The sequence below is a fragment of the Xiphophorus maculatus genome, chromosome 22 (genome assembly GCF_002775205.1).
Source record: "Xiphophorus maculatus strain JP 163 A chromosome 22, X_maculatus-5.0-male, whole genome shotgun sequence".
Classification (NCBI taxonomy): domain Eukaryota; kingdom Metazoa; phylum Chordata; class Actinopteri; order Cyprinodontiformes; family Poeciliidae; genus Xiphophorus; species Xiphophorus maculatus.
Window position 1 is genome coordinate 15,530,640 of NC_036464.1, and position 27,805 is coordinate 15,558,444.

The 27,805-nt window shown below is 40.4% G+C and overlaps 1 protein-coding gene across 8 annotated transcripts in view; it reads left to right on the top strand.

The window, feature by feature from the left end:
- The window catches only part of LOC102237688 (zinc finger MIZ domain-containing protein 1-like), a 120,595-nt gene that overhangs the window by 89,633 nt on the left and 3,157 nt on the right, over nucleotides 1-27,805 (top strand). For 4 of the 8 annotated variants that reach the window (XM_023327380.1, XM_023327376.1, XM_023327378.1 and 1 more), the window contains 17 exons: nucleotides 1,148-1,253; nucleotides 14,336-14,371; nucleotides 21,846-21,981; nucleotides 22,696-22,810; nucleotides 22,929-23,149; nucleotides 23,763-23,964; nucleotides 24,056-24,337; nucleotides 24,427-24,606; nucleotides 24,720-24,788; nucleotides 24,951-25,116; nucleotides 25,232-25,373; nucleotides 26,262-26,472; nucleotides 26,571-26,676; nucleotides 26,794-26,954; nucleotides 27,034-27,101; nucleotides 27,187-27,255; nucleotides 27,341-27,627. In XM_023327380.1, the coding sequence (XP_023183148.1) occupies nucleotides 1,148-1,253; nucleotides 14,336-14,371; nucleotides 21,846-21,981; nucleotides 22,696-22,810; nucleotides 22,929-23,149; nucleotides 23,763-23,964; nucleotides 24,056-24,337; nucleotides 24,427-24,606; nucleotides 24,720-24,788; nucleotides 24,951-25,116; nucleotides 25,232-25,373; nucleotides 26,262-26,472; nucleotides 26,571-26,676; nucleotides 26,794-26,954; nucleotides 27,034-27,101; nucleotides 27,187-27,255; nucleotides 27,341-27,627 (2,557 nt within the window). Of the gene's footprint in view, nucleotides 1-1,147; nucleotides 1,254-7,985; nucleotides 8,264-8,398; nucleotides 8,891-14,335; nucleotides 14,372-21,845; nucleotides 21,982-22,695; nucleotides 22,811-22,928; nucleotides 23,150-23,762; nucleotides 23,965-24,055; nucleotides 24,338-24,426; nucleotides 24,607-24,719; nucleotides 24,789-24,950; nucleotides 25,117-25,231; nucleotides 25,374-26,261; nucleotides 26,473-26,570; nucleotides 26,677-26,793; nucleotides 26,955-27,033; nucleotides 27,102-27,186; nucleotides 27,256-27,340; nucleotides 27,628-27,805 lie in introns of those variants that run through there. The other 4 variants (XM_023327383.1, XM_023327379.1, XM_023327382.1 and 1 more) reach the window with 4 other exon arrangements.

Sequence of the window (27,805 nt, forward strand, 5' to 3'; positions counted from 1 at the left end):
TATTCCAACACTGTTTTCATATTGACAGAACTATGGGCCCGCATGTACATCCTGCGAGGGAGATTAGGCTGAAAAAAAGGCTTATGAGGTGAAACACTGTTAAATCCATGTCGAATCTAGGCTGGCCTTCGTAGCTGGCCGCCTGCCTCGTGTAAACCGAGGGGCCAACCCACTTACGAGGGAAATCAAACGATTGACAGCAACTACTTTGACCGTTTTTCAGCAGAGGTTGCATAATAGTTTTGGCCGGATGGATTATGTTGACGTGCTGATGACGCCTAAACATGTCCAGATAAATGTAATACACTCACTAGAAGTATAAGGTTATTTGTGATGATTAATTCCTGCCTAATAAATCTAGTTGCTGGCACAGATTTTAAGCACTTTTCGTTGATATATTTGCTTTGTTGTTTGTGACGAATATCTATTGGGGCTGTAAAAAGCTCATTAGATGAAAGAAAGTGTGTGTTGAAGTAGTTCCCCTCTGCATATTTCTCTTTAATCTTATTTCACATCCCTCAGAATTTCTTGTAATATCATGTTAAAGTCTAGAGGTTTTACTTATTGTCTCTAGAATAATTGACGTCTCCCTGAAGTTATTTCAACCTTTCCCCACTCAGGGAAATAATCTGAAGTTTCGCATTATACGCAGGGCTTTGCAAAAATATTCATAACCCTTACATTTTTTTATATGCAGTAAGTTATTTGTAATAAAAAACTAAAAGCTCACGTTACCTTGAACACACCATGCCCACAGTGAAACATGGTGGTGGCAGCTTCATGCTCCAGGAATGTTTTAGCTTAGCAACAACAAGAAAATGGAGTTGATTAAGTGACTGGGGATTATACAGAGCTAGCTACAAATGCATATCACACATTGTTTTTGTAGAAAAGATTTCAAAATGATAAATCATTTTTCATTTCTATTTATCTGAATGGGTTTACAATATTTTCAATATATTGTCAAAGCTTAAAAATGTGAGGGAGAAGATGTTAAACTGAAAACCAACTAAGATATGTTGATCAGGGCCGAAGGTTTATGTACAGTAAAGAAATCACACGCAAGTCACTGAGGTTAAAAAATATGGATTGCCGGGTTTTAACACAGCCTAAAAAGACTCTTCCTGATTTATGACTCCTTCTGCAGGTGGTGAGCCGCGTTGCTGCTCAGCAGGGGTTCGACTTGGACCTGGGCTACAGGTTGCTTGCTGTGTGCGCTGCCAACCGGGACAAATTCACTCCTAAGTCTGCAGGTAAAGACCCTCCAGCCAAACAAAAAATGCAAGCTGATGCATGTTCATCCATTATGCCATTTAGTACTGCTGACGTAGAAAAACAAAATTATCTCATTAAATCACTGCTTTTAACTTGTTGTTAATTTACCAGATTATGTAGTGGACCTATAACCATAAAGTGCTCAAAAGCAAATAAACGCACATGTTAAAGTCCCCATTAATCTGAGATTTGGAAGTGTTTGATTTCTTTTCACCAACAGCAACTACAGACAGCACACAAAAAGCCCAGAGTATGATAATGTCACGATATTTTTAGATCCTATTAAACATTAATGTGCTATTGAGATGAGTTGTCTGAGTGGAACCCTCAGAAAAACAGTCTACTCAACACTAGCAGGCTGTGTGGCCCTACCTGTGTGGGTGCGCTTGCGTGTGGAGTGTGAGCTGCAGGCGTGCGCACACATGTAACGGGGAAGGGAAAGCAGTAATGCTATCCTCAGACATTTATCTATCAAATCCAATTTCCTCCAATCCATACCTCCCCTCCCAGCCTCCCGTGCTTCACCAGCAGCAGCTGGTTCTTGTGCATTTGTCAGAGCGAAGCATGCCGAGGCAGAATGGAGAAGGGAGGGGAGGGAAATAAAGAGATGGATAGCTGGAGATGTGTCGCTCGTACGTGCTGGACCCTTCACGAGGCCGTCGGCAGCCACACGAAACACAGATAAACCTTTGCTCAGCTGGTTAGATAAGCAGGAGAGTTAAATATTTTGATTAAACGCTTTGATTTCTTTGTGGTTTTTGACAAGCCAATTATCTCACATGCACAAAACAGGAACTGCGGTGACTGAGAGTAGCGCTGTGTAATCTTATCCCATTATTCTCCATGCAAGCCCCATTGTGTTGCAGCCTGCCGCTCAAAAGGCAGAAACGTATCAACCTCGGCGTTTTTCACTCACATTGTCCACGATAAGTACATTTACTAAAGCTGAATATCTTCTTTCAGTTGTGGCAGACAGCATCTTGTTGGGAGGAACCCTAAGTGCTCTGACAGACGTCAGCGCACAATATTGATCGCTGTATTTCTCTGTCTGTCTGTGTTCTTGTGTCGGGATAATGTGATTGCTGTCCAGGCACGGCCCGGACTGGCTGGCTGGGCCCGGCTGACAGTCAGAATCATCTTCAGGGCTACTGATGATTCTGGGATCTATTAGGAGGCAATGTGGAGTTTCAGGAAAAGCTGTTTATACGTATGCTGGACAAATGGGAGATTTAGTGTAATTATGCAGGGTCAGAGCAGAAGATCTGACCCAGGCATTCATCACATGAGGATGGCAGGCGGACTGTGAGTAAAGGGGGATTGTCCATACATGGACATTTGTCTGGAAACCAGACGGGATGGAGGAGAAAGTAAACAAAGCAGATTAGGTTTATCTTCACTGTTCTGTTCATAACACATGAATGTTCACATTTTTTCCATCCTACATGATACACAAATAAAAATTTGCTCATACTTGTGATTTGGAAGGAGAAGGATTCATCCTAGTGGTGGGCAAAATGTACTTAAAATTTTAGCGCGATATTTTGTTTTCCTTCTGTTATATTGATGAAGTTTAAATTGCTTATTTTTTAGGTAACTATGTCAGTGACAACATTCAAACGGCCACAAACAGAGATGTTGTTCTTGAAAAACATTCTCATTTAAAATAGGCTTCTTCAGGATGCCACTTAATTAAAAGTATGATTTATCCCACTCAACTGCACACAGTAACTGCATTTATTCATAATTTAGAGTTTAGTTATATTTATTGATGCTCTCAAGGAACCAACAGCGGAGAAAAACGCAAAAATAACATTTACAACCACTGTCAGTTTTGTGTTTTTCTGAAATTTTTCTTGATAAATATAAATAATATGCATTATGATAAATGCCCATCCCTAATTCATAATTTTATACTTCTATCATGTTCGAAATAAATTAAAAAAAATAAAATAAGATCTTTTCATTACTAAAAAAATCTGGAAAGGGTGGCGTTCATTTGTATTCAGCCTGCTTTACTCTGTTACCCTTAAATACAGATCAAGTTAATTAATAAATGAGAGTTAATGGGAACATGAATGGACCTAAATCTTGTTGAATCCTGGAATTAAACCCACTGGAGGCTGCAAACGATCTCAAACTGACCTTTCAGTAAGACTACAGTCCTCAGTGCAAGACTTTACAAGTGCTCTTACTTGGCTCTTATTCTGTTTTTCAAATAAAATGAGGAGAGTTTGATGCCTCTGTCTTAAAAGGTTGTTAGACACATTAACAGACTATTTTCAGCTATAATTGCAAGAAAATAGTTCTGTATAGCATTCAAATATATAACTGAATACCAGTTTCAGTTATAAAAAAATCTCTTCTTCCTCTTTCACAGTTGTGTGCTGCTTTGTGTCAGTAAAATTCAACCAGAAAAAAATAATGTTTGCGGTTGTGTTCTGAAAAAGTTGAAGAAGTATTCCTCCTCTTGAAAGACGCACTATCAGTTTGTGCATTCATCGGAAGTATGGCCAATTGCGCTGCCTCAGCGTAATCTTCTGACAGTCGGCATGGCGACAGAGGCCTGCGAATCTGACACCTGAGAGCCCAGAACAGGGCCAATGAGTCTGGGGTGATGTCTTCAGTCTCCTCGAGGAAATGATTCGTCAAGGAAATATTTACTTTCGAAACATCAATCAAACTTGAAATGTGCTAAGCTATTTTTTCAAGACAGACATGTTTAATAAAAGCTAGGCTTTATATTGATCCTGAGAGAGAAATTGTTTTGATTCAGCAACAATACGACACTTAAAAATGCAATTAGAGAAGAAAGAAAAGCTGTGCAAGTAACATAAAAAATTACAACTGAAATCGAATTTAAGTGTAAATTGAAATAGATATTACAGCAGTGTACAGTATACATTAGAGGAAGCCCTAATACTTCTGCAGACCATGATTAGCCCTTAGATTTGGGTCATTTTCTGTTGATTTGGACTAAACTTTGAAGATAAGTGAAACTGAAACATATGCAAGACAAAAAAAGATAGGCCAACATTTCAGGTGGTTGAGTAGGTGTTCGCATTTTCTTTACAAGAAAAATCAGCTTCAGAATAATAAAAAACTAATAATTATTGACTTGAAACGTCTGCTGTCAGTTTGGGCCACAAGAGAAACTTGCATAGGTTAGTATCCAGTACAAATGACATCTGTTTTGTGTGTCAGCTTTTAGCCATTTGTAGATTTCAGAGAACTGCAAAGGCCTGGTTCTGTGAAAGACCATGAAAAATGAAAAGAAGGCTTCTTCCCTGTGCGACCTGTCCAACCAAGCGGAGAGATTTTCAGCAACAGCAGGCTGCTGCTGATGAGCTGTCTGGAGATTGTGACCCTGCAGTGAAGCCTGGAGGATTATTGTGCTGCTCTAATCTGAAATCAGCCAGTGAAGAGACTTATCTGCTGTTAGGCAATGTAACATTGCCACTGTTAATTCTTGGAGTAAAGACACTCGGCTCTAATGCTGTTTATATTCTTGTACCTGTGGCTGGAAGCTTTCGGTCTCTGATCGGTGGTTACTGAGGTTTGGGCTTGCGTCGTCATTCTGTGCTCTACAAAGCTGTCTCTTTAAACGTTCTTCACAAATCCTTGTAAGCATTTCGTACTCGATAATCTGTAGTCTGTTAGCAGCAGACCTGCAGCTCATTAGAGGTTTGTCATAAACTAGGTGTGCAGCTGCCCTACAAATACAACCCAACCCAACAGACTGAGCTGTTGGGATACTGTGAAGTTCAGCAGACAGCAAATCAGATTATTGCCGTAATCCCTCCAGGGTTTTGCTGTTTCCATCCTCGGTGAATATGCCAGTCTGTCATCAAGCTCGTAGCCATTCTCTTTATGAAGATAAACTCGGATTAAATGTCAAAACTGTTACATTTTCAAATGAGTTGTATCTTGAACTTGAATAGACATTCTCCAGGTTGCAGATAATTTGTCTTTGGAGTGATATTTATTCTTTTTCTTTTTTTAAATGATTCAATCAGATATAGTAGCTGCTCGTTGGTTCTCTGTGTTGTTAAAGAAATATTTATTTATTTTAAATTGCTGACCCGGTTGACTATCCTAAGTATTCTTGGCTGAGAAATTTACACAGCACTAAAACATTTGTTTCAGTATTAGTCATGTGTTGGCTGTAGCTGATGAAGAACGAAAGTTTGGTGGGAAACAACACTAATAACAAAGCTTCTTTTTTTTCTTCTTCTTCCTCTGACTGCTTGCATCCCTCCCACATGCTCACATATGCATCACTAGCATTACCTTTGCAGACAGAAGCTGTCAGAGCTCAGTCAGTGTACAGAGTGAGACCTGCTGCAGTCACATCAGGAGGACAGCCGTTCTGTCAGCAGTGACAGAAAACTTCCCGGGTGTGGCTGCAGCTGACCTCGTGTCCTCTGACCGACGCACAACCCTAAAGCAGACAAGTGAACCCAAGCACTTCCATTAAACTCTTTTAGAAGAGTGTCCTCACTTTTTCTGCTTTTAGGTGACAACGATGTAATGCTTACAGATGCCAAAGTAAAACTTTTTTTTTCTTTTTCTTTTTTACGTTTTGTCACAATCCTTCTAGGAATGGGCAATATGACTAAAGCTATTTATTCCAACATTAATAAAAGCGATAAAAAAAAAAGATTTGAAGGTTTATTACCACTATATATAGCCAAATACTGCTCTGAAAATAAAACTTTTTTAGCACACAAGTTGCATAGGGTGGTGCTAAAGTACTGAGATGTTCTTGTGACACAAAAAAATGGATACAAATAGTCAAAAACTGGGATTATTATCATTCCAAAGTATCAATTTTTATGAAAAAAGCCATAATCATCATGATTATTTTTTAAAACAAAAACATTAAATGCATTAGGGCATTTAATGTCCTAATGATAGAAGATGTTTGGTGAGTTTTTTCTTAAGTTTGTAAAAGTAAAGGTCTATAACATGTTGCTTGCAACCCCTCTAGGACAACCCTCTGCTACTATTACAGCTGCAGCTATTTTGGTGCGTTTCCCTCACAGTGATGCTGATCTAGATTGTGGCAAACTGCTTTCAGCGTTTGGTTACTTCTTGCTCTTCCGCTGTAAAGAACGCATTAGTTGAATGCACAACTAAAAGAAGTATTGTCCAATGTTGCTCCCACCTGAGCTGTGGATCTCTGCAGCTCCTCCAGGGTAAACACAAACCTGACTAATGCTACCTGTTTGGGTAGATGACCTTGTGTTGGTAGCTTTGCATTTGAACCATGCTTTTTAAATTTTCAATTAATGGATCCAGCAGAGTTCTGTGTTATATTCAGATCTTGAGGAAATATTTCTGTTGCACAACCCAGCTTCCTCCACAACTTTCTCCCAGATCTGTCTGGTGTTCTTTAATCCTTGCAATGCTGTTTCTTCACTGATGTTTCCTAAGAAACGGAGGCCTTCAGCGAATAGCTTTATTTATAATGCCATTGAATTACACACAGATGGAGTTTATATACTAATTGGATGACTTCTAAAGCCAATTGGTTGCACCGGATTGTGTTTGGGTGTATGAGGTTAGATGGAGCTGATTATTATTGCACAGCACATTTTGTTTTATGAAAATAAAGTTATTTCATTGGTGTTGGTCCATCATAACACATCCCAAAAATATATTGAAGTTTGTGGTTGAAACATAACAACATTAAGAAAAGTCAAAAGGATGAGAAAACTTTTCTGGAAGGAGTATATCCATTTTGATCATCTTCTCCCTGAATGATTAAAACTATGGAAGGATATAGATCCTTTATCACTGACCCAATCAACCCAACATACTTTTATATTTAATTACTGCTGAGTAAGAGCAGTGTGCTGAATTATTAAGAAGAAACTGGAGTTATTTTTAGCATGCAGGCCTCTCCTCTCACACTCTCTAGCGGTTGCGCTTCAGATGATGAAACCCCTTCGCAATCCCAAATCCACCCTCAGAACTTTTCCTCTGGAGTTTACAGAAGTGAAGCCCGCGTGGTGGGAGGAGGACGCGTTAGAGCTGATCAGGTCCTCCCGTCACTTTCTGCCTAATTGGTTCGGTTTGCACAATTGCAGGCAAATTCGTTTCTCCGGTTGAATCCCAAGCTGTGCCTGCGCTTCGTAATCCAAACACAGAGGACTTTGTTCTGGTACAAAACCGGATGAGCAAATCATTTAAATCCTCTTTTTGTTCTTGCTTGACTGATCCGGCACCCACACCTCAGGACTCAACTCCCCCACCCCAGCTCTGCCCCTCCACCTCCACGAGTGGGGGCCTGGGGGCTTCTGACACACCCTGTAAAGTTATATTTCTATGTATGTGGGTGTTTTTCAGTGCAACGTGGAGTATTTGTGAAAACCATTGATGACAGAGTGTTCTGCACAAAAAGCCACACAAACAAAAACTTCCCTCTGCTGTCACGAGGCCACTTCAATTCCCCCAACCCCCTCTCCTTCTCCTCTCCTCTCTCTCTTTCTCAGCCTGCTTCTCTACATTTAGGTGACAGCTCGGTTGTTTCTTCTTGTCGGGTTGAACTCCAATTCATTGACCCGCTTCTCCTCGTTTTCTCTCAGATATTCTGCTCACTTCTGATGTGCTTGTTAGATCCATTGATGAAGACAAAGGGGGACATGATCAGATTACATTGTCCTCCAGGCAAGGACCCCCCCTTTCTTTCTGATAAGACAAATAAATTACTACTTGTCTGCCTCTAAATAGATTGATTTTTCTTCCTCTTCCACTTCCTCTCTTGTGCTTTGCCTCCCAGCCAGCCCGCATCACAAACTAAGCTCCGCCCTTTTATGCAAGTTTGCAAACTGAGTTTGCAACGTTTTTTTTTTATTCTGTTGTTCTTTGCCCTTCTTTGACAAATGGCAGTTGCAGAGGTTGTGTTATGCATGTGTGCTTCCCTGTGCACGCTTTAAAAAAAACAAGGAAATGGAGAGCTAGACTGAACACATCCATTACGACAAAGGTGAGAAGCACTCGAACATCTTGGCTCCTTAATCTCTTCTCCTGTTTGTCTTCGTTGGCTTGCTGTCTTTATCACTTCCTCTCATCCTCTGCTCCTCCTCGACTGTCTCCACTGCTCTCTCTCTCTTGTTTTTTTTCCCCTCTCTATTCCTTCCCTCCCTCCGTCCTTCCCACTCTTCCTCCCCCCAACCCAATGTCTCGAGAGTGTGTTGGAGCCGGTAGCAGGTACAGCAGGAGCCCATTAGCGCTGAGCCTCACTCTGATTGGATAAGTTGAAGAAACTGGGAGACTGCTTCTGAATAATTGATGTATATTGTGCAGACGCCGGACAAGGGGAAGAGACAGATCAGAGAGCAAGGGTGGAGGAAAAAAGAAAGATAGAAGAAGAAGGAGGAGTAGGAGGACAGGGGGGAGTAAGAAAGAAAGAAAGAAAGAAAGAGAGAGAACAGGGTAAAGGATATGTGCGAGGGGGGAGAGTGAGAAGGTGCTGGCAGGAGGCTTGAAAGCAGCGAAAGCTTCGAGAGTTGCCACTGGCCTCTGCGGGATCGCCAGCATCTGTGACAATTGAGTCTTTTCCTCTGCACTATGGAGGAAATTAGATGAGATGTGGAGCATTGCTCAGCTTTCGGTAAGTGTGAGAGTGTGTTGTTTTCTTTGCTTGTGTTCTCACAGACGAGGCAGGATCAAAGGTGAGCGGGTGGACGGACGGCTGATTTATTTCAAAGTTTTGTTTGCGTTGAAAATGAGTTGTAAATGAAGCAGAACTAGTTTGGTTTTCTCTTGACCAGTCAAAAAGCAGAAGTGCTCGTTTTAGACTTGAAAATCCTTCTCGAGAGAGACGTGTGTTGGTGTTACTTTGGTTCAAAGCACCAGCCACTCACTCACTCACACAGAGACAGGATCAGTCCAGATCAGCTGACCACAGGTTGACCTACATGCTGTTCTGCCCTCTGGTTATTCTGTGTGGGTTTTTGTCTTTGTGCAAGCATGCACTCATGGTTCAGGATGCTGCTTAATTTCTGGCACTGGTAACTAGGCAGATGAAAGCTTGGCAGATTTATAAATCATTCTTTGAATTATATTCATGATTTTTTTTTTTTTGGACTTTGCATTTAGTTTGAACATAAAATTAATTCAATTTAATATGAAGTTAGATTCAAATGTCCATCCATTCAGCGTAGTGAACAGGAAACACATGCCTGAGCAACAACTGTTTCCTTTCAAATGATCTTGCTGGACATTTAGATTTATCTTAAAAAATATTATTCCACACAGATTGTGTATGCTTTCAGTAAACCTAAAACAGAAAAAAATGTGTTTATCTCTTGCCTCTGCTGTCATTGAAACTGGCAGTGATATTCACATGTTGTTGGTGTTGTCTTTTTCACATCTAGCATAATGAATCTCTTTGCATTATCCCAAGTCTATTTCCAATTGGTTAATTAGAGCCGTGTGATGACTCCTTCCCCAAAGCTCTTTCTGCTGAACAGAACAGTGTTCTAACTCAGTCATGAGAAACAAAGACAACTAGAAGCAGATTTGGGTGTTTTTCCATGCCTTTAAACCCTGACCAGTTTGTTGGGATTTTGCTGGAATAAACGATTCTGTTTTTACAAGTTTATAGTTTTTGCAACATACATTTCACCTCATTTCCTTAGATTTTTGTGTTGTACAATATTTTCCTTCATGTCATCAAAGTTCAAACCCAAAGAGAGAAACCAACACAACATCCAATTAACTGAGCCAGGAAACCAAGTACCACTTAGCATTTCTGAGTGACCTGTGAGAGACAGAGATGGCAGAAATGCAAATGGTTCCATCTGACTCACACTGGCACTTCCTTTTCCTGTTCAATCATGGCCGATCTGACGTTGAAACTGATGGATCAAAGATGGTTTTTAAACCTCGGATTTCCTTTTTGTTTCCTCTTACAGTTGTTTGTCAGAGCTCAAAATTTGTCTTCAAGTAATGTTTTTGGTTCCTGAGATGAAACTTTAGAGTTAGACTTCAAATCGGCATTGAAAATATTTTAAACATTAAAGTTTGTTTTTAGAAAAATGTACCTTATATTTGAAATACTAGATTGTAGAGTGTTTGGCATATTTGCTTTTATAAATTTGCTTTTATCTTTCTTTTTACTCAATTAAATAATAAAGAATCTTGTTTACGCTTACAGTTTTTTCTCAACTGAAGTGTAAATTTTTCTCGCTTCTTTAAATGCATGATGGTTTTCCTTCATTTGGAATGAAAGAATTAATCTTTCAGACAGATATTTGATAGATAATGAGGCTGATTCTGGGACTGATTTATTGATGTAAATTATCAAGCCCCTACCTCAATAACTACTTCCAATTTATATTTCATATTCCTTTATTTAATCAGGTAAACCCCGTTGAGATCTAGAGCTCATTTTCAAGAGGGACTTGAGCAAAAATTTGCAATACATAGCAACCTGGTTACAAGATACAAACAATTTATCTTGTTTCAATGTTTACAATTTATCCTGTAAACAATTTACCTTAAGGTTTCATTAAGGTTATGAAACCTTAATGAGCACATATGCATGTTAGTGGTTAGAGTGCAATATTTACACTTTGTTTTATTTCTGTCTAGAGAAGATGACCCACTTCCCACTGTGGATTCTTTTCCGAAAAGCACCACTCTGCTAGAAGCCAGAAAATATCCGCTCATTACTTATAACGGAGCCTTAAAATGAGCCATGCTTTCCATTTGAGCTCTCCAGTTCTGATTTCATCCTTATTGTCAATTGTGTGTCTCATGGAGGAAAACAGTTTGAATGCGTAAAAGGGCATTCGGACTATAAAAACTAAAATGGCTCTCTGCGAGCTTCTCAATCAGTGTTTAACCTTAAAACTGACAACTTAATTAGTCAAGCGTCTCCTGCGTCCAACATGTCACTCTTCAGCTGACCCATGAAGCAAACATGATAAGGCGTCGGTGCTTTCAGCGAGCCGAGCCAGCTAACTTTCTGTTAGCCTGCACAGGGTGAAAAACCACTGAAACCATTTGCATCCTGAAGCCGACAGCCACACACTACAAACTCTTCAACCTTCCTCTTTCCCTTCCCTTCAACGCTTTGTTCGTATCACTGACTCCACACACTGCAGTGACCTCCTCTGACAGCTCACTGAGCACTTCCCATCAGACTGTTTAGTGACTCATTGGTGACATTTGGCGTTGGAGTGTGTGAGCGCGCCTACGTTTGTTTTTGCAGCTTGTTTCTGCTTTTTTTTTTTTTTCTTCTTCTGTGAATCATTGTCGTGCCTGGCAGCCGCCTCCTTCTTCCCTCTAACAGCAAGTGGCCATATTAAGTTGTGCTACAAGAGCTTGTCTGACAGTTGGGGAAGGAATGTGTAGTAGTGCAAGCTGATGGCTCGCATTGATAACGGCGAGGGAGGAGCTCACAGACGGCTCCTGGCTGAGCAGCAGGATTGATTCATATAGTCAGCAGATCTCTTTTAAGAAATGTTGAAAACTTCCTAATTTTCAACTGATATTTTTAAAGAATGAAAAGAAATCTCAGAAACCTTCCCTTTTCCTCTTTTTTTCTTTCACTCTCACGCTTTCATTGAAGCAGCAGCAGAGCGAGATGAAAGCGTCATTGTGAAAACTGAGACAAGTAGCTGTCTGGTTATAATTAAGCATGTGATATTTACTAGTTCCCCTCCAGTGGTGGGGAACTGCACGTGGCTGATAAGAGCAGTTCATTCACAGCCCACTGTTCTCTGATGTTCCTCACAGCCAGCGAGAGGCGCCTTTCCGCATAAGCTCATCTTCACAAAGCCCAGACACTGAATTTGTTTGTTTACTCATTAATGCACACTTAGGTTTCCGCATTTGCTTATTTATTTATTTATTTCTATCTTAGCATACATGCTTGTGTCCTCACAGCTGCTCATTAGCTGGATTTGTAACTATTTTTGAGTTGGATATTTTCTGTTTTCTCATCGACGTGAGCGTGGGCGCTGCTGTGATGATGGCTGGGATTGTGACATGTCACGTACAGATGTAAAAGGCTGAGCAGGACGGTCATCAAACTTCTGACACTGCAACTTTGGTCACCTGAATTTCACATCCCATTATGTCTGTCATGCCTGTAGGTTAAAGTCATAATGCATGAGCTAAAGAAATACAGTGTCTTGTGGAAATAGTCAAACCCTTTTACTCTGATTCTCCTAAGTAAAGTCCAACGTAACAAACTGCCTTCGGATGTCTCATCATTAGTAAATAGCATCCACCTGCGTCTAATTTATTTATTTATTTATAAATCCATCGGCTCTGTGTAGGCCTCAGCGGTTTCTTGGAGTACAGCAATGAGCAAACGGAATCATTAAAAGAAAATGATCATGGACAGGGATACAATTGTGGAGATGCTTAAAGCTAGCGTAAGTCATAAAAGCTTTATAAATCTCATGAAGCACTATTATCCACTACCTAAAAATGGAACCAGTATGGGATAACTGCACACCTACAACACATGGGCCTCCACCTAAACTGACATATCGGGCAAGGAGAGCATTAATCATAAGAGCAGCCTAGAGGGAGAGAAGCTAACTCTAAGCAGCCAAGGGGCAGCTTAAGATCCAAAGCTTAGGTGGGAAAATCTGTTGACAGAACCGTTGTTAGTTGTGTTTTCTTCAAGCCTGGCCTTCGTGGACGAATTGGCATTTAGAGAAGGCCATAATGAGAGATCATGTTTACAGTTTTTTGCAGCCCATATGGGGGAAAGTGATGCTCACTCAAGATGAGACAATTGAACCTTTCCACTTACATGAAAAAACTGTGTGAAGGAACAGTCCACACGGGCATGAGCATTAAACTCCGTCACTGAAAGATGGCGGTGGCAGTATCATTGATTGAGTGCGTTTTCCCTCAGCAGGGACAGGGAAGCTGGTCAGACTTTATAAGAAGATGGACTCAGCTAAGGTCAGGGCGATCTTGAAGAAAACCTGATGGAAAAGACTTTCAGTGGTGAAGCGTTACCTTCCAGCAGGACGAACAACACCCCAATAGCTACAACAGCTAAAGTGTGTTACAATGACCCACTGAAACTTAGACGTTAACCTGCTTGATCATTTAAAATATGACTTGAAAATTGATGTTCACTTTAATTTTAGCCTTGAGTCATTTTGCAAAGAAAAATAGCTCTAAAAGATCCTAATATACTGTAGAAAAAGGTAATTTCACAAAGTGTTGACGGAGGGATGCTGAATAGAAAATGAACCCATACTATTCACATATTGCACAAAATCCCTGAAAAGTTTAGGTATTCTGTTGGTAGTAGGTAGAGGTACTTACCCAAGTATGTCACTATGCCTCTTAGGAGTTTGACGTCATAAAACATATATGAAATTAAGAAAATTAAAGTTTAAAACTTTGTTGCAAATCCTTGACTTGTAGGAATTGCTACAATTCTGCAAGCTCCTTCCATCTCTCAACATCACCATTCTTTGTTTTCTATGATTTTTGCCAGTTTTCTATCGCAGCCTGTTTCTGATCTTTGTTTGGGAGGTACTTTTTTCTTCAATTTCCCCAGATGAACCAATGAAATCAGCTCAGATTGTTTGCAGTGATTTTATTTGGTAAGTTGTGTTTGAAGCGCTGGTAGCTTTGGTCACTTAAATGCTGGCCGACGTCGACCAAAAGTTGATTTTCTCTTCATATTTTTTTTCTGATCTAGATGTACTTTTGGATTCTGATATGCCTTAAATTGAAAAAATAATCAAAGCAACAAACAAAAAGTAACTTTGATTCTTGTACTTTTCTCTTTTACAGCAAACATCTTGAAGGTAGATAACTCATTGCAAGAACTTTTCGAAATCTCCTAAAAATTTTTTACACATCTTCACATTGAGTCTCAGCATAGGTCTTAGTAAACCAGTATACCGTAAGAAGAAAATAAACAAATATTTTGTTATTTAGTGGCTAAATGTGACTAAAATAGCCCTGCATTCGCTTTCTGGTCAGATCACATTGCATTATGTTTGGTGTCTATGCTTCTTCTTCTTCTACCATTGACCCAATTTAAAAATCTGTAATTTGAACCCCACAGAAACCAGCACCTGCAGGAGATGTCAGAGTGATTCAGGTAGAGCTACCCTCCCTTCTGGGCTGCAGCATCATTTATTTGGCTTTTGTGAAACCACACACGCATCGCCGGGGAGGCGGGAATCTGCCCACTCCTTTCATCTCCACTTGTTCTCAGTCTTTTCATTCATCATCTCCTGCTCCTCTTCCCCCCGCCCACTGTCTGGTCTCAGATCTGGTGCACCACCACAGGCTGTGGAGGGGATACTGTCAAATTAGTCAGATTTGTAAACAACTTTGTTTTTCTTTTTCAGTTCAGATGCTTAAAAGCAGGACAGAAAACTGTTGGAAAAACAAATTCCCAAAATAGCCTGTCTGTAGCAGGAGCTTTAGATTTGAAATATTCTGACTGTGAACTAGGTTTGGCTAAGTATGATTTCTGACAGAGCTGTCTCTCTGCAGGGCATGTTTAGGTTGTTCCGCCTCCGAGCTGTTGAGACTAAAGCCCATTTGATATGCTTCTCTCTTAAAAGAAGTTGGCTTTTACAGAGAGGGGGCAGGAAGGAGGATATCATCGACCACATAAATGGCTTCCATTACACTTCAGCAAAAAGCATGACTTTATTTTTTTTTATTTATAATTCAAAGGATTTATTTTACCCGCCCCCCTCCATATTCTTCCTCTGCATAATACCGTGTGCCCACACAGTACAGGACTACCTGCCGGTGTTTTACAGAGTTTTGCTTTTTAATATCTATCATGAATCGCTGCTTTATCATCCCACACATTGTCTCAGAAGGCTTCTTTGTCTAGTGCTGCTTTGTTTCTCGCTCAAAAAATTTAATTTTTCATTTAGTAATTCCTTCATTTATATAACCTATGACAAAAGCTGATGTAGACTTTAATTCACGATGTTCAATTTTTTCATTTAACCTTCGGAGTTGTGCTTTAAATTTGCCAGTGTTTGCTTTAAAGGCAGTGGGTCTCATTCAGTTTTAAAACATTCTGAATAACTGAACTTATACTGTTGATGTCTTTTGACTCAAACAGTCTTTTCTTTTATCTTAGATTCATTTAACTTAGTTGAAGTATTTTCTTGCTGTTTTTAGTTTTAATTATATCATTCTAGTAAATGCTGTATTTTGAAGGATGCATGCTGTAACGTATCTTATCATATTCAAGATTTCATCATGTTCCTATTGGTTATATATAGGAAAAAATAGTAGTTTCTCAGTATCATGGTATTTATACAAAAAATGTAAACTAAAAAGTAATAAATTATGTAATTGTTTTTTTTTGTTTTTTATAAACAAACTACTGACACCAAAATTACATAATCACTACAGCTATGCTAGAGTTTTCTAGGATATTTGTTTCAATTTCAATACATAATAATGCAACGCAAAATAGAGAACAAGCACCTGCTATACAGGGTGGGCCATAAGTTTACATACATAGAAAAAATAAACATTTTATATTGGACAGCCGTTTTTATTTTTGTGGGACACTGTGTAATCGCTGCACGTCTTGGACCACTTCATGGTTTCCAGTTTTCTGAAACTTGCAAATAAGTTTTGCCACAGTGTCGTGTGTGATGCTCGTTCTATGTTTTCTGTTAAAGTTTTGTGCAAACATGCGACTGCCATCCATCAGTATAATTTCAATTCTTTGCTCTTTTGTCAAACACATCTTTTTGGGTTTCTGAAATATAAAAGAAATATACATTTTGCATTCTTCTATGTATGGAAACTTATGGCCCACCCTGCATAATAGTAGTTTTCAAATGTGCTGATTATTACACCTTTTTGACATTTTGCTCTTTATACAAATAGCATCCCTATACTAGCTGGCTAATTAGTCAGGCTGTCATTTCAGGTAGAGCTTGCACCACTTGTTGCTTGGATAAATGCAGCTACATAACAGTCACACCTTTCACACATCATGTAAGCTCCATATATTCACCACAGCAGCAAATTCGAAATATCTCACTAACAACATTACTTCATGTCAACCTAGTCCATGCAAACGCTTCACTTACACCAGCATGTTTGATGCTGGAAGCTAAAAGTAATACACATGCCATGACCTACTTTCTGATTAGTTCTGCTAATAATTAAATGACAACACATGGGCTCCCATAAAGCATTCAAGTTTAATTCCTAGAGGGTCATTTAATAATATTAAAATGAGACGGTTGATGGAACGGCAAAACTAATATACCTAGTCCTGCACAGTTAAACACGGCAAGTTCCAAGTTGGAATTGTGCAACCCAAATTCATAATTTCAAAATGGAGCGCAAAAACACTTAGACATGACAGAATTTAGTGCTTGACAAAATTCATTTCCTCAAGTGTGACGGCAACTGAAACTCAAGCAGCAATTCCAGTTTCCACATTGCCCTAAAGAATAGTGGTGGTTTGTTCTGTTTTACTTTCAACGCCATGTCACTTTTTTTCTGTATTTCTGTTTTCCTCTTGTTGTCTATGGGGAAATTTGAAACAACCTGGAAACATTTTTAACAGGCAAATTTATCTGATATGCAAAGAAAGTAGTTGCCTTATTTGTATGCCAGCTGACCAGAAGTGCTCTGCAACGAGTGGGAGAAGGGAGTTGTTACATTGCTCCAAAACCCCAGAGAAAAACGATGACACTGACTCATTAAAAGGACCAAAACCTAATCATTTGAAACTTTGTTATGCTTCAGTACCAGTAGATTGCATTATTTTTAGCCTTTATTATAAGATTGATAATAAAATGTGTTTATGCTGATGAACTCACTGCTGTAGAAATCAAGTGGCAAACCAGTGATTGCAGCACCATGTTTTATTGTTGTTGATTATCCCAAGATTAAACCATATTTCATGATTATGCTCTTCTAATTGTGGAATAAGTGACAACACTCCTGCTTGGTTTCATGGAAGAGAATATAACACACTGAAGTTAATCATAAATGTTTGAGAGAAATTGACATAAATTGGATTTCATTTTCTAAAACTATTTTTTTGTAGAATTTCATCAGGTTTTTATACAGCAGTTTACATCTGGGAAATATGCAAGTTATTAACACTTTTCTGTTGCTGCTTCTGCATCAGCGTAGTGTTGGTGTAGGGGTGTGTGTGTGTGTGTGTCTGTTTGATTATGTAGCAGATCAACATCTTTATTTTTAAAACACAATAGATGCTCATTAAGGAAGTGAGATTACCCATTGAGCAGCTTTATGTTAGAGTAGGCACATTTTAAATACATCCAGAGGGTCGTGATTTCTTTAACAAAATATTTGCACAGAAAAGGCAAATCCCCAACACATCCGCATATGCTTGTGCACGCTCAGCACCCTCACAGTTCATAGTAATTAGCATTCGGGTTCCCTTGTAAAAAGGACTTGTACTACCACTCTGTCATTAGTTAATGGGCCTGGCTCGCTTTCTGCGTCTCTCCCGGCTGCTCCCAGGAGGAGCGGTCGAGTTGAGGTGAGAACTTGCCAGAGCTCCCGCAATCTATCAGTCAGCTGCACGACGTTAAATACAGCTTGAGTGTGGAGGACCCATATGTCCCATGTGTCATTACCGGGCATTACTCAATTAAAACTCCTCAGCTTCTAAGAAAGGGAGCTTCCTGGGAGCTCCGGCTTAAGTCCTGATGTCACTGCTGGACAGAGCACTTGTTACAGAGTCGCTCTGTTAAAGAAGTGTCTTTCATTGTCCTAAAAATCGCTCTGAAAATTTGGTATATTGTTATTGCTGTTAAATAAGCTGATGAGAACACATTGGTGTACGGTGAATCAGAACTTTAGATGAACTGCAGAGACATTTTTCCACACAAAACAGTAGATAAAAATTTAAAAGATTAGTTTTGGGCAGATCTCGTAAACATTTTGTTGTCCTACTAATATTTTTATTACTAAGTTCGGAGTTTACCTGATTTTAGATTAACAGTCTAGAGAATAAAGCCCAAAATATTCACAAGTAGGGATATGTTTTTAGTATTCATCCGTTTTTATATAGATTAGTGCCTTAACGGTTCTTAACAAAGTTTAAAAACAAGGGTTTTTCTTTTCTTTTTTTCTTTTAAAGAGGGTATTAACTTGCTTTTTTTTTGGAAGAACAGATGTGCTTGACTTTAAAATAAACATTTTGATCTTACCACATATTTTTGTTGCCTATAATGTTTTATTTTTTTACCAAAGATACCTTGATATTCTGTCGTAGAATGGGTGAGGTAATCAAGGAAATACACTGTGATCCACAGTGGAGCCATGGTCCCATTTACATATTTTACAATTCACCACAGTTGTGTAACTTCCACCTAACTTCCCTGTAGAGGCTGCTATAGACTGAAACACTCATGTTAGAGTTGTTGAGCGCTTCAATGCACAGCAGCAACAAACATCCCTTCAGTTCAGGAGGATAAGCCCTCTGGGACCAATGTAGAATGTTTCTAATAAGCTTTGTGTTTCACAGTGCAGCAGCATTGTGTTTTTGTCCATAGCTGTGGAGTGTTGAAACATTTTCAAGTTGCAGCCACGCTCTGCAGGGCTGTGACCAGCTGTAGACGTCAGGTTTTAAGGTTTTTTTCATTGATTGGTGGAAATTGCTCAATGTCTAAATCCACCATTTGGGTTAAAAGAATAACCTAAAATTGTTTTTGTTTTTTTCCATTCATGTCATTTAAAAAAAAAACTCTGGAGTATATTGATTTCTCCAGTAAAGCTCTATATAAGTGTGGTTGTGGGGGAAAAGGCTTTAACAGAAAGCCAGTGAGCTGTTAACCTTGACTCATCTTCATCAGGCTGCTGTTAGCGTCTTCATTATAAAGTATGCAATTAAACTGTAAAGACTTCAGTGTAAATGAAATCGGAATAAGTGAAAAGATGAAAGAGAGGCGTAATTAGACAGGGACCTTGGCTTTTTCATTCCCGTTTTTGTTGGCCGATTGTCTCCGCTCTTGGCATCAGGTGCTTTGTCTTTTCTGCCGATGACATTAACAAACTTTTTAATGAGGAAGATTTCAGAAAGACTACTTCATACTGTTGGTATTTAACGTTTAGTAAATAAAAGAGACAAACTGTAAAGAGGTGACGATGTAGTCCCAGACTTTGATGGTGTTTTCAAGGGGGTTTGTCACAAACAAAGGACTGTGAGGTTAGATAAAGGTCAAATGAATAAACTTGTTAGGATATTTCACAATGTCCAGACCCAACATTCCTGTGATTGACTGCAGGAAGATTCTGCAATTTGCTTCTATTCTGATTTGGCTAACACTTTTCAGTTCTCTCCATCTGTATTTTAAAGTGATTTTGCCACTCATTCTCAGAGTTTGGTTTCCGAATGGTGGGTTGCTAGTTAAAGAGACAGTCACACTGTGTGGAGGTGGTGATTTAGTGTGGAGATAAGCTCTGTTTAATGGCAGGGTGGAATAATTCCACTTTAACAAGGAGGCTTGGCTCTCTCCACCCTACTGAAGAAATTACTGCTGCTCCTCTTCTTTGCCCTTTATTCTTTCTATTTTTACATTGAGAGTAAGCAGTTGTCCAACAAACCGTTTATCTTTCGGAAAAAAGTATAAATATTTTGTTAGCATGCTATATATTACAGGCAAAAAGTTAAAGAGTGAACAAATTTTGTTTTATTTCACAGCACTTTGTCTGAGGAGATAAAAATGAAATTTAAATGGGCCACAAAGATAGATTAAAAAGATCATTTTTAAAAAGTTAAATCAGCACGAATGCCTAAAGAAGAAATGTCTTGCTTTCTTGCTGAGGCAGTCTGATTACACCTGGGAGATCTGAGAAGAGGCTTCTTGGCGTAGAGTGGCAGTGCTGAACACAGGAAGTGAAGGACAGTGGAGATATCACTTTTTCTTACTTCCTACATTGATCTTATCTGTAACCCCAGTCGCTCTGTCTCTCTCTTCGTCTCTCGCACCACATTACTGCCTCTCGCTAGAAAGAGAGCCAGGAGGTCCCTTTTGTACTGCAGATTGATTTCACACTGCAGGTAGATATGATGGGATAGAGAAAATATAAAAGCGGCAAGTAATCCAAGTCAGTTGTGCTGCATTAGGCTGCCCTCTGGAGGCCTTGGAAGCAAGCGTGCATTTTAGTGCAGCATTGACACAGTAGGCCAGCTAACAACCGGTCTTCTGTGAGTTTATTTTAAAATAGAAACACAATACAGCCTTTATTTAGCCAGGAAGCAGCTACTGAGAGAATTCCTTCCAATTAAGAGCATAAACGTAAACTGAAGCAGTTTCATAAAAATAATTATCATCATGAAAGATAAAAGAAGGAGGGAAAAAACAGAAACACTGCAATTATATAAGTTAATAGAAATATTAGAATCCAAACAACCTAAAATGCAATAAAATTACTTACTAATAAAAGGCCAATTGAAACAGTTGCTTGTTTTTTTCATTTTACAGAGAGGCATGAGAAACATGAAGTGTCTCTCTTTTGTGTACTCTGAGTATGTAGGAGTGCTGTGTAGATATCTTATGCTTTCGTGTTACATTTTAATAGTTTTTATTTAAATTTTTCCCTAAATTGTAGGTAGTTGGTATGGATGAAAACACTGTAAATACAGTAATAACAAAACTGTGATTCATTCATTTGAATGCATGGTTCTGCAGAGTTGTCGTTTTCATTCTCCTGCTCTGGGTCAGAATCTGATTCCAACATGTAACGTTGGATGGTCAAGTTTTCTGCTGCTGACATCTTTAATAAACTTGGGAATAAAAGGTTTCTCTGCTGATAGATAATTGTATTGCTGCTATCGAACAAACGGGGTGGAGTGGAACGCTCTGCGACATGAAGTAGGCAGGGCTTGAAATGTCTCATTCACATTTAAAAGAGCCACAGCAAAACGAGTTGCCCTAAAACTTGCAGCTCAGATGGGTCTGTGGAGCTACAAGAACGAGGAATTACAATGCTTCTCTACATAAAGGAGAAGCATTACAGTTCTCCCTGATATAGACCACTAATGTCCGCAAGTTTAAAACCATGCGTGTACGCAATACATGCAACAATATTCTAACACAGAAAGAGGAGAGTTGAACAAGTTTTTTGTTGTGGTTGCAAATGGGTAAAAAAAAAACATTTCCATACAATATTTAAAAAAACATATATTCTCATTCATTTGAATAAATCATCTTTGTTAGATTTAAGGAATAATTTTTATTTAGCTAGATTGCTAAGATGTATATGAAGTGAGCTTTATTGTGTTTATATGATCTTTTGTGACAATAGAAGGATCACCTGTTTTGGCATAAAAATTAGCTGAATTTATTAGTCTCTGAGTTGAGAACCTGTTGGAACAAAGATTTGGTTCAGGAGTGGCTCTACTCTGGACCCTTCACAAATGACCAAATTATACTAAATTAAAACAATGGGAAAAATAGAGCTTTGTGCAGTGTTAGAATAGGGAACTAAAATTGATTCCTGTAGTTTACTTTAAATATGATCACCAGATTAGATGTCTTATTACATAAATATGCAGAGTTGACTAATGTGTTTATATGTGTGTTCTTTTCATGCAGCTCTGCTGTCGTCGTGGTGTGAGGAGCTGGGTCGTCTCCTCCTGCTGCGTCATCAGAAGAACAGGCAGAACGAACCACAGGGAAAAGTTCCCATGCAGCCCAGCATGAACAGCATGAAGCCTGGCCTCACACACAGGTCAGTTACATGTGTGAGAATGCGTTTCTGTCAAAAGAACAAAGAAGAATGGTTAAAAAAAATCAAAAAAGGAGAAAAATGTTGCCACCAAGACATTATATCAACTATGAAGTAAAGGGGGAAAAAAAATCCTGTTGTTCTGCCAAGAGCCAGAATCACTGAGGAAGGAGCAAAAGGGGATTTATTTGGGGTGGAGAGGCAAACCAGCAGTGATGTGAAGTAATATTTTTGAAGAACATTGTGTGCTCTTGCTTTTCTTTTCCTCTAAGAGAAAATCCTGGAATTAGCTATGAGTGCTGTTTGCCTCCGCTGAGGATCTTTGGGGGAATATTGTGCCTTTTATGAGGAAATATTGAACATGTCGTCCATTCCAAGAACTAACCTCGGAGAGAAAACAAACTGCTTTCCAAAAACAGCATTTCACTCCCCTCTGCACAGACCACTTGTCTCTACCCAAGAGGCTTTAGTTTATTTATTCGATGTACCAGACTCTGTCTTATTTGTTTAATTCAAAATTACTTAAATTCCTGCTTACTTCTTATTTATATCCAAGGATTTTGTTCCCCAGCTGTAAGAATTGCTCATATTTAGTTTCTTTTCTGTGTCTAATAAGAAAACTCATTATCAAGTCAATTAAAAAAATGTATTCTCCATTCTTTTGTATGCTATCTTGCCTCAAACACCACAATAATAATGTTTTTATCTGTTTTCCAGTGATGGATCATTTCCGTATGATTCTGTCCCCTGGCAACAGAACACCAACCAGCCCCCAGGTTCACTGTCTGTGGTTACAACAGTGTGGGGTGTGACTAATACGTCACAAAGTCAGGTATCCATCCATATTAAAACAGCCTCACTGTTTTTTGTGTTTTATTCTGCAGACTTGAGCTATAAATTCACTTTTTATGAGCATGATTTTTGTGAAACCAGTTAACTTCTGTTGGTAGGTGCTGTGTAATCCTATGGCGAACAGCAACAACCACATGAATCCCGGGGGAAACCACATGGGATCGGGTATGTCGGCCAGCGCAGCAGGGCTCAGTTCGCCTCAGTTCAGCACTCAGCAGCAGCAGTTCCCGAGCAAAGGAGGATCCGGCCAGTCGTACATACAGCAGGGCATGTACGGCAGGCCTGGCTACCCCGGTGGTCCTGGGGGGTACAGTGGAAGGTGAGACACTTAATCAAGCGAATATTTATTTGGCAGTGGGTCAAAAGCCAAGGCTATTATCAGCAGGATGTAGTTGTGTTATGGTTTGATTGGAAGAGAAATATTTATATGTTTAATTTAACACACCTTTTATATCTACTTGCTAAAACAGTGTTTCTCTGAGGAGCTTTAGTGAGTGGCAGGGGGGCATTTTTAGGGGTGCGCAGGTTGATAGCCCCGATTTCCTTCATTTTGGGTGATTCACGATTGTCGAGATGGTCAATACTTATTTGTGAAACCGATCTTGTCCACGGATAAGTGGACAACAGAGCAAGAATAACAGGCATTAAAACAAAATTTGGCAAAAGAAAACTCGGGTGTCCTTGCCTGCTTTGCAGGTTTTTGCAACTGTTTTTTCTGTGCACTGTGTGTCTGCTGGTGAGAGACCCCCATGTGTAATTAAGCTAAAACTCCCTCTGTACTCAGACTGTCATACAGTGTCAATACAACTGAAGCGGAAGTAGATTTGTAGGAAGCCTGACTAGAGCTGTGAGAAGTGAGGTCAGGCGTGAAAACAGAAAACAGGTCTGATTAGACTTTAGCATAACGATTGATTTTTTAATTTTGTTTTTAGTTACTCTGGAGGCCCCAACCCCCCACCTGGCGGTATGGGAATGACAACCCACACACGCCCCCCTGGTGACTTCACTCCCCCTGCTGCTGCAGCTGCTGCTGCAGCTGTAGCTGCAGCTGCTGCCACAGCCACGGCCACAGCGACTGCCACAGTGGCTGCTCTGCAAGAAACTCAGAATAAAGAGATGAACCAGTACGGACAGGTACAGAACCCACCTGAGAACATCCATCCATCTGCCTGCTTGTGACCCAAATAAAGTCTGTTTAACACTGAAACCTTTTATCACCCGGCAGATGTGCCCGTCGTTCCAGATGGGCCCTGCACCAGCCTACAACAGTCAGTTCATGAACCAGCCGGGCCCCCGAGGGCCTCCTGGAGGTATGAACCCAGCCGCCATGGGCTCAGGCATGAACAACCCCAACATGAGTGGTCCTCCAATAGGCATGAGCCAGGCTCGAACACCAGGCATGGGGCCTTTTGGAGGTCCCAGTCAGAGGATGCCTCAGCAAGGTTACCCTGGTGGGCCACGACAAGGCATTCCCATGCAGGGGATGAAGAGGCCGTATCCTGGGGAGGTCAGTGAAACCTTCAAGCAATTGCACTACATTCAGAATAACGCCACCTGTAGTTTCCAACTTGAATGTCTTTGACTTTCAATACCCAGGGGAGTTACGGGGGTCAGCAGTATGGGCCAAACAGCCAGTTCCAGCCTCAGCAGGGACAGTACTCCTCATCAAATCCCTCCAGGCCGCTACCTTCCCCTAACTACCCCAGCCAGCGGATGCCAGTGCAGCAGGGTCAAGGACAGTACCCCCCTGGTATGCCCATGAACCAGTACTACAAGGTCAGTTTTCCCACACCAGCTTTACTCTCCACACTTCCTGCCACAGTTAGCGTCAAACTATTTTGTAGCTGCCTGGAAACTTAACAATCATTGTTTTTTATTTACACCCTCAGCAAGAACCATTCAATGGTCAGAACACTAGCTTCACTGGTGGCGGATACTCCTATAACCAAGGCAGTGGGGTGTGTTTTAACTTCCTCCTTTCAGACCATTCAATTTCAGCTGTCCCCTGAACAAATTATTTTACTTCGTGTAGTAAACTTGCAATAGTAAAAGTGCAAGTTTACTTGTAGTAAAAGTGCAATAATAAACTTTTATTATTGCCCTTTTCCTGTTTTTCACAGCCCCCGAGGCCTGGTAACTACCCGCACTCTCCAGTCCCTGGAAACCCAACTCCTCCCATGACCCCAGGAAGCAGTATTCCCCCTTATCTGTCGCCAAACCAGGACGTGAAGCCCCCCTTCCCACCCGACATGAAACCAAATATGACAGCACTTCCGCCCCCTCCGGGTGAGTTAGGCAGCAGGTCTAAAACAAAGGGGTTCACATATTCTGAGTATTTTTTTTATTATTTCTTCCTGCTAGTCTTCACGTGCAAGTATTAAAGAGTGTTTCTCCGCTTTAGGCAACCCAAACGAGGAGCTGCGGCTGACATTCCCAGTTAGGGACGGGGTGGTGCTGGAACCGTTCCGCCTGGAGCACAACCTGGCTGTCAGTAACCACGTCTTCCATCTGCGACCCTCCGTCCACCAGACTCTCATGTGGAGGTACATTTAAACCGTGTTTTAGAGTTGTAGAGAAACTAGTCATGAGCTTAGTTCGCTTCACCTACATGCAATGAGTGTTTCTTCCTAACCTTTTCACATTTTGTTACCTAAACATTTCATGTATTGCTGTGGATTTTACTTTTTGTTTAATCTAGGCTCACAATGTAGTGCATAACTGGTAAACAAATGAAAAAAGGTGTATAGTTTTTCAACAATTTTTACTGAAAAGAAAAGATATGAAAACTCTGTTGCACTTTTATGTTTAACCTTTGACATGACCAAAATTCTATCCAACCAATTATTGATTAATATTAGTTATAATATTAATATTATGATATAACATGCATTCCCCACTTTAAAACATGATGGAGGCAGCCTCGTGCAATGCTGTTCTTCTTCACGAATAGGAACATTTTGTGACTTTAGAGCAGAAGTTGATCCTCTAACAGAAAATAACCCTAACCATGCAACCTGAGTTACAACGATTCACATCAAACTATATTCATGTGTTAGACTGGCCCAGTCAAAGTTAAGGCTGGAATTCAATTAAAAATATATGTTATCTGATGCTCTCCATATAAACTGAATTTGAGCTGATTTGAAAAGAAACGTGGGAAAGAATTACAGCGTCTAGTTTGTAGAGATACAGCCCAAAAGATGTGCGTCAGTAAATTCAGTGAAAGGTATTTCTATATAGTAATGCCTTTTCTGATTTTTATTCTGAAAAAAAAAAAGGTTTATCCTGTTTGTGTCAGTCTGTCACTGCAGTGAGGTTTATGGTTGTAAACTCACAAAATGTCAAAATAAATAAAAGTTAATTGATTCTTAATACATTATCAAGTCGTCCATACACTATACATAACTGTCATATTATTGCTCCTCTTGTAGGTCAGATCTTGAACTCCAGTTTAAGTGCTACCATCATGAAGACAGACAAATGAACACCAATTGGCCGGCCTCCGTCCAGGTCAGCGTGAACGCCACGCCGCTCACCATCGAGAGAGGCGACAACAAAACTTCCCACAAGCCACTGCACCTGAAGCACGTCTGCCAGCCGGGGAGGAACACCATCCAGATCACGGTCACCGCCTGCTGTTGTGTGAGTGTTCACAGCAAGCACAATGAGATGCATCTCTTCCATTCGGTGTACTACACAGAAGAAGCAGGTGGCTAACTGTCTCTCTTGTTGCGCTCCAGTCCCACCTGTTTGTGCTGCAGCTGGTCCACAGGCCATCTGTGCGCTCCGTCCTCCAGGGGCTCTTGAAGAAGAGGCTCCTTCCTGCAGAACACTGCATCACCAAGAGTATGACTCATTACTGCAGCTTGGATCTCTTTATGTTCATTTTCTAAAACAGCCGTCAACAAACACCTGCCACTGTCCACAAACCAAATTTCCCTCTGAAACATGTCTCGTCTGCAGTTAAGAGGAACTTCAGCAGCGTAGCGGCGTCGGCGGGCAACACCACTCTCAACGGAGAGGACGGCGTGGAGCAGACGGCCATCAAAGTATCGCTAAAATGTCCCATTACCTTTCGACGCATCCAGCTCCCCGCGCGGGGCCACGACTGCAAACACGTGCAGGTTTGTTTTGACCTTGGAGAGCAGATAAAAACAATAAAGACAGAAGGCTTTTCTAACACCTGCTTGTTGCCCTCTTCAGTGCTTCGATTTGGAGTCCTACTTGCAGCTCAACTGTGAGAGAGGGACATGGAGGTGTCCTGTGTGCAAGTAGGTGAAAGTCTGGTCTTTTCTGAAAGTAAAACTTGGAGTTATTGAGAATTACTCTAATAGTTGTTGTTTATTCTCCCTTTAGTAAAACAGCATTATTAGAAGGTCTGGAGGTTGACCAGTATATGTGGGGTATTCTTAATGCCATCCAAAAGTAAGTTTCTCTTCTTGAAAGGTTAATTATTCTTCATTTAATGTGTGTGTTTCAAACTAACACGGTCTGCTGTCTCTTCCAACAGTTCAGACTTTGAAGAGGTCACTATAGACCCCACATGTAGCTGGAGACCAGTTCCCGTCAAGTCTGAGCTGCACATCAAGGAGGATCCAGACGGACCGCTGGCGAAGCGCTTTAAGACTATGAGTCCAAGTCAGATGACCATGCCCAACGTGATGGAAATGATCGCTCAGTTGGGGCCTGGTCCAGGACACGGACCAGGACCCGGGCAGGGGCCAGGTCCGGGTCCAAGTTCCTACCCCCACCATCCTGGGCAGCATCCCAGCGGAAACGGAGATTACCCCGGAGCAGGTACCAAGAAGCAGTCAGGGGAGCAAAGGTTTATTCAGAGTGGAAAGAAAACAAGTGTTTTCATTTCCACCCTTTATTCCATCATCCATTGTCTACACATGTTGTATATGTCTGTCATGGATCCCTCCATCATCTGCTCTGTCACCTGTCTGTCAATCTGTCTTCACATTCCTTCCTC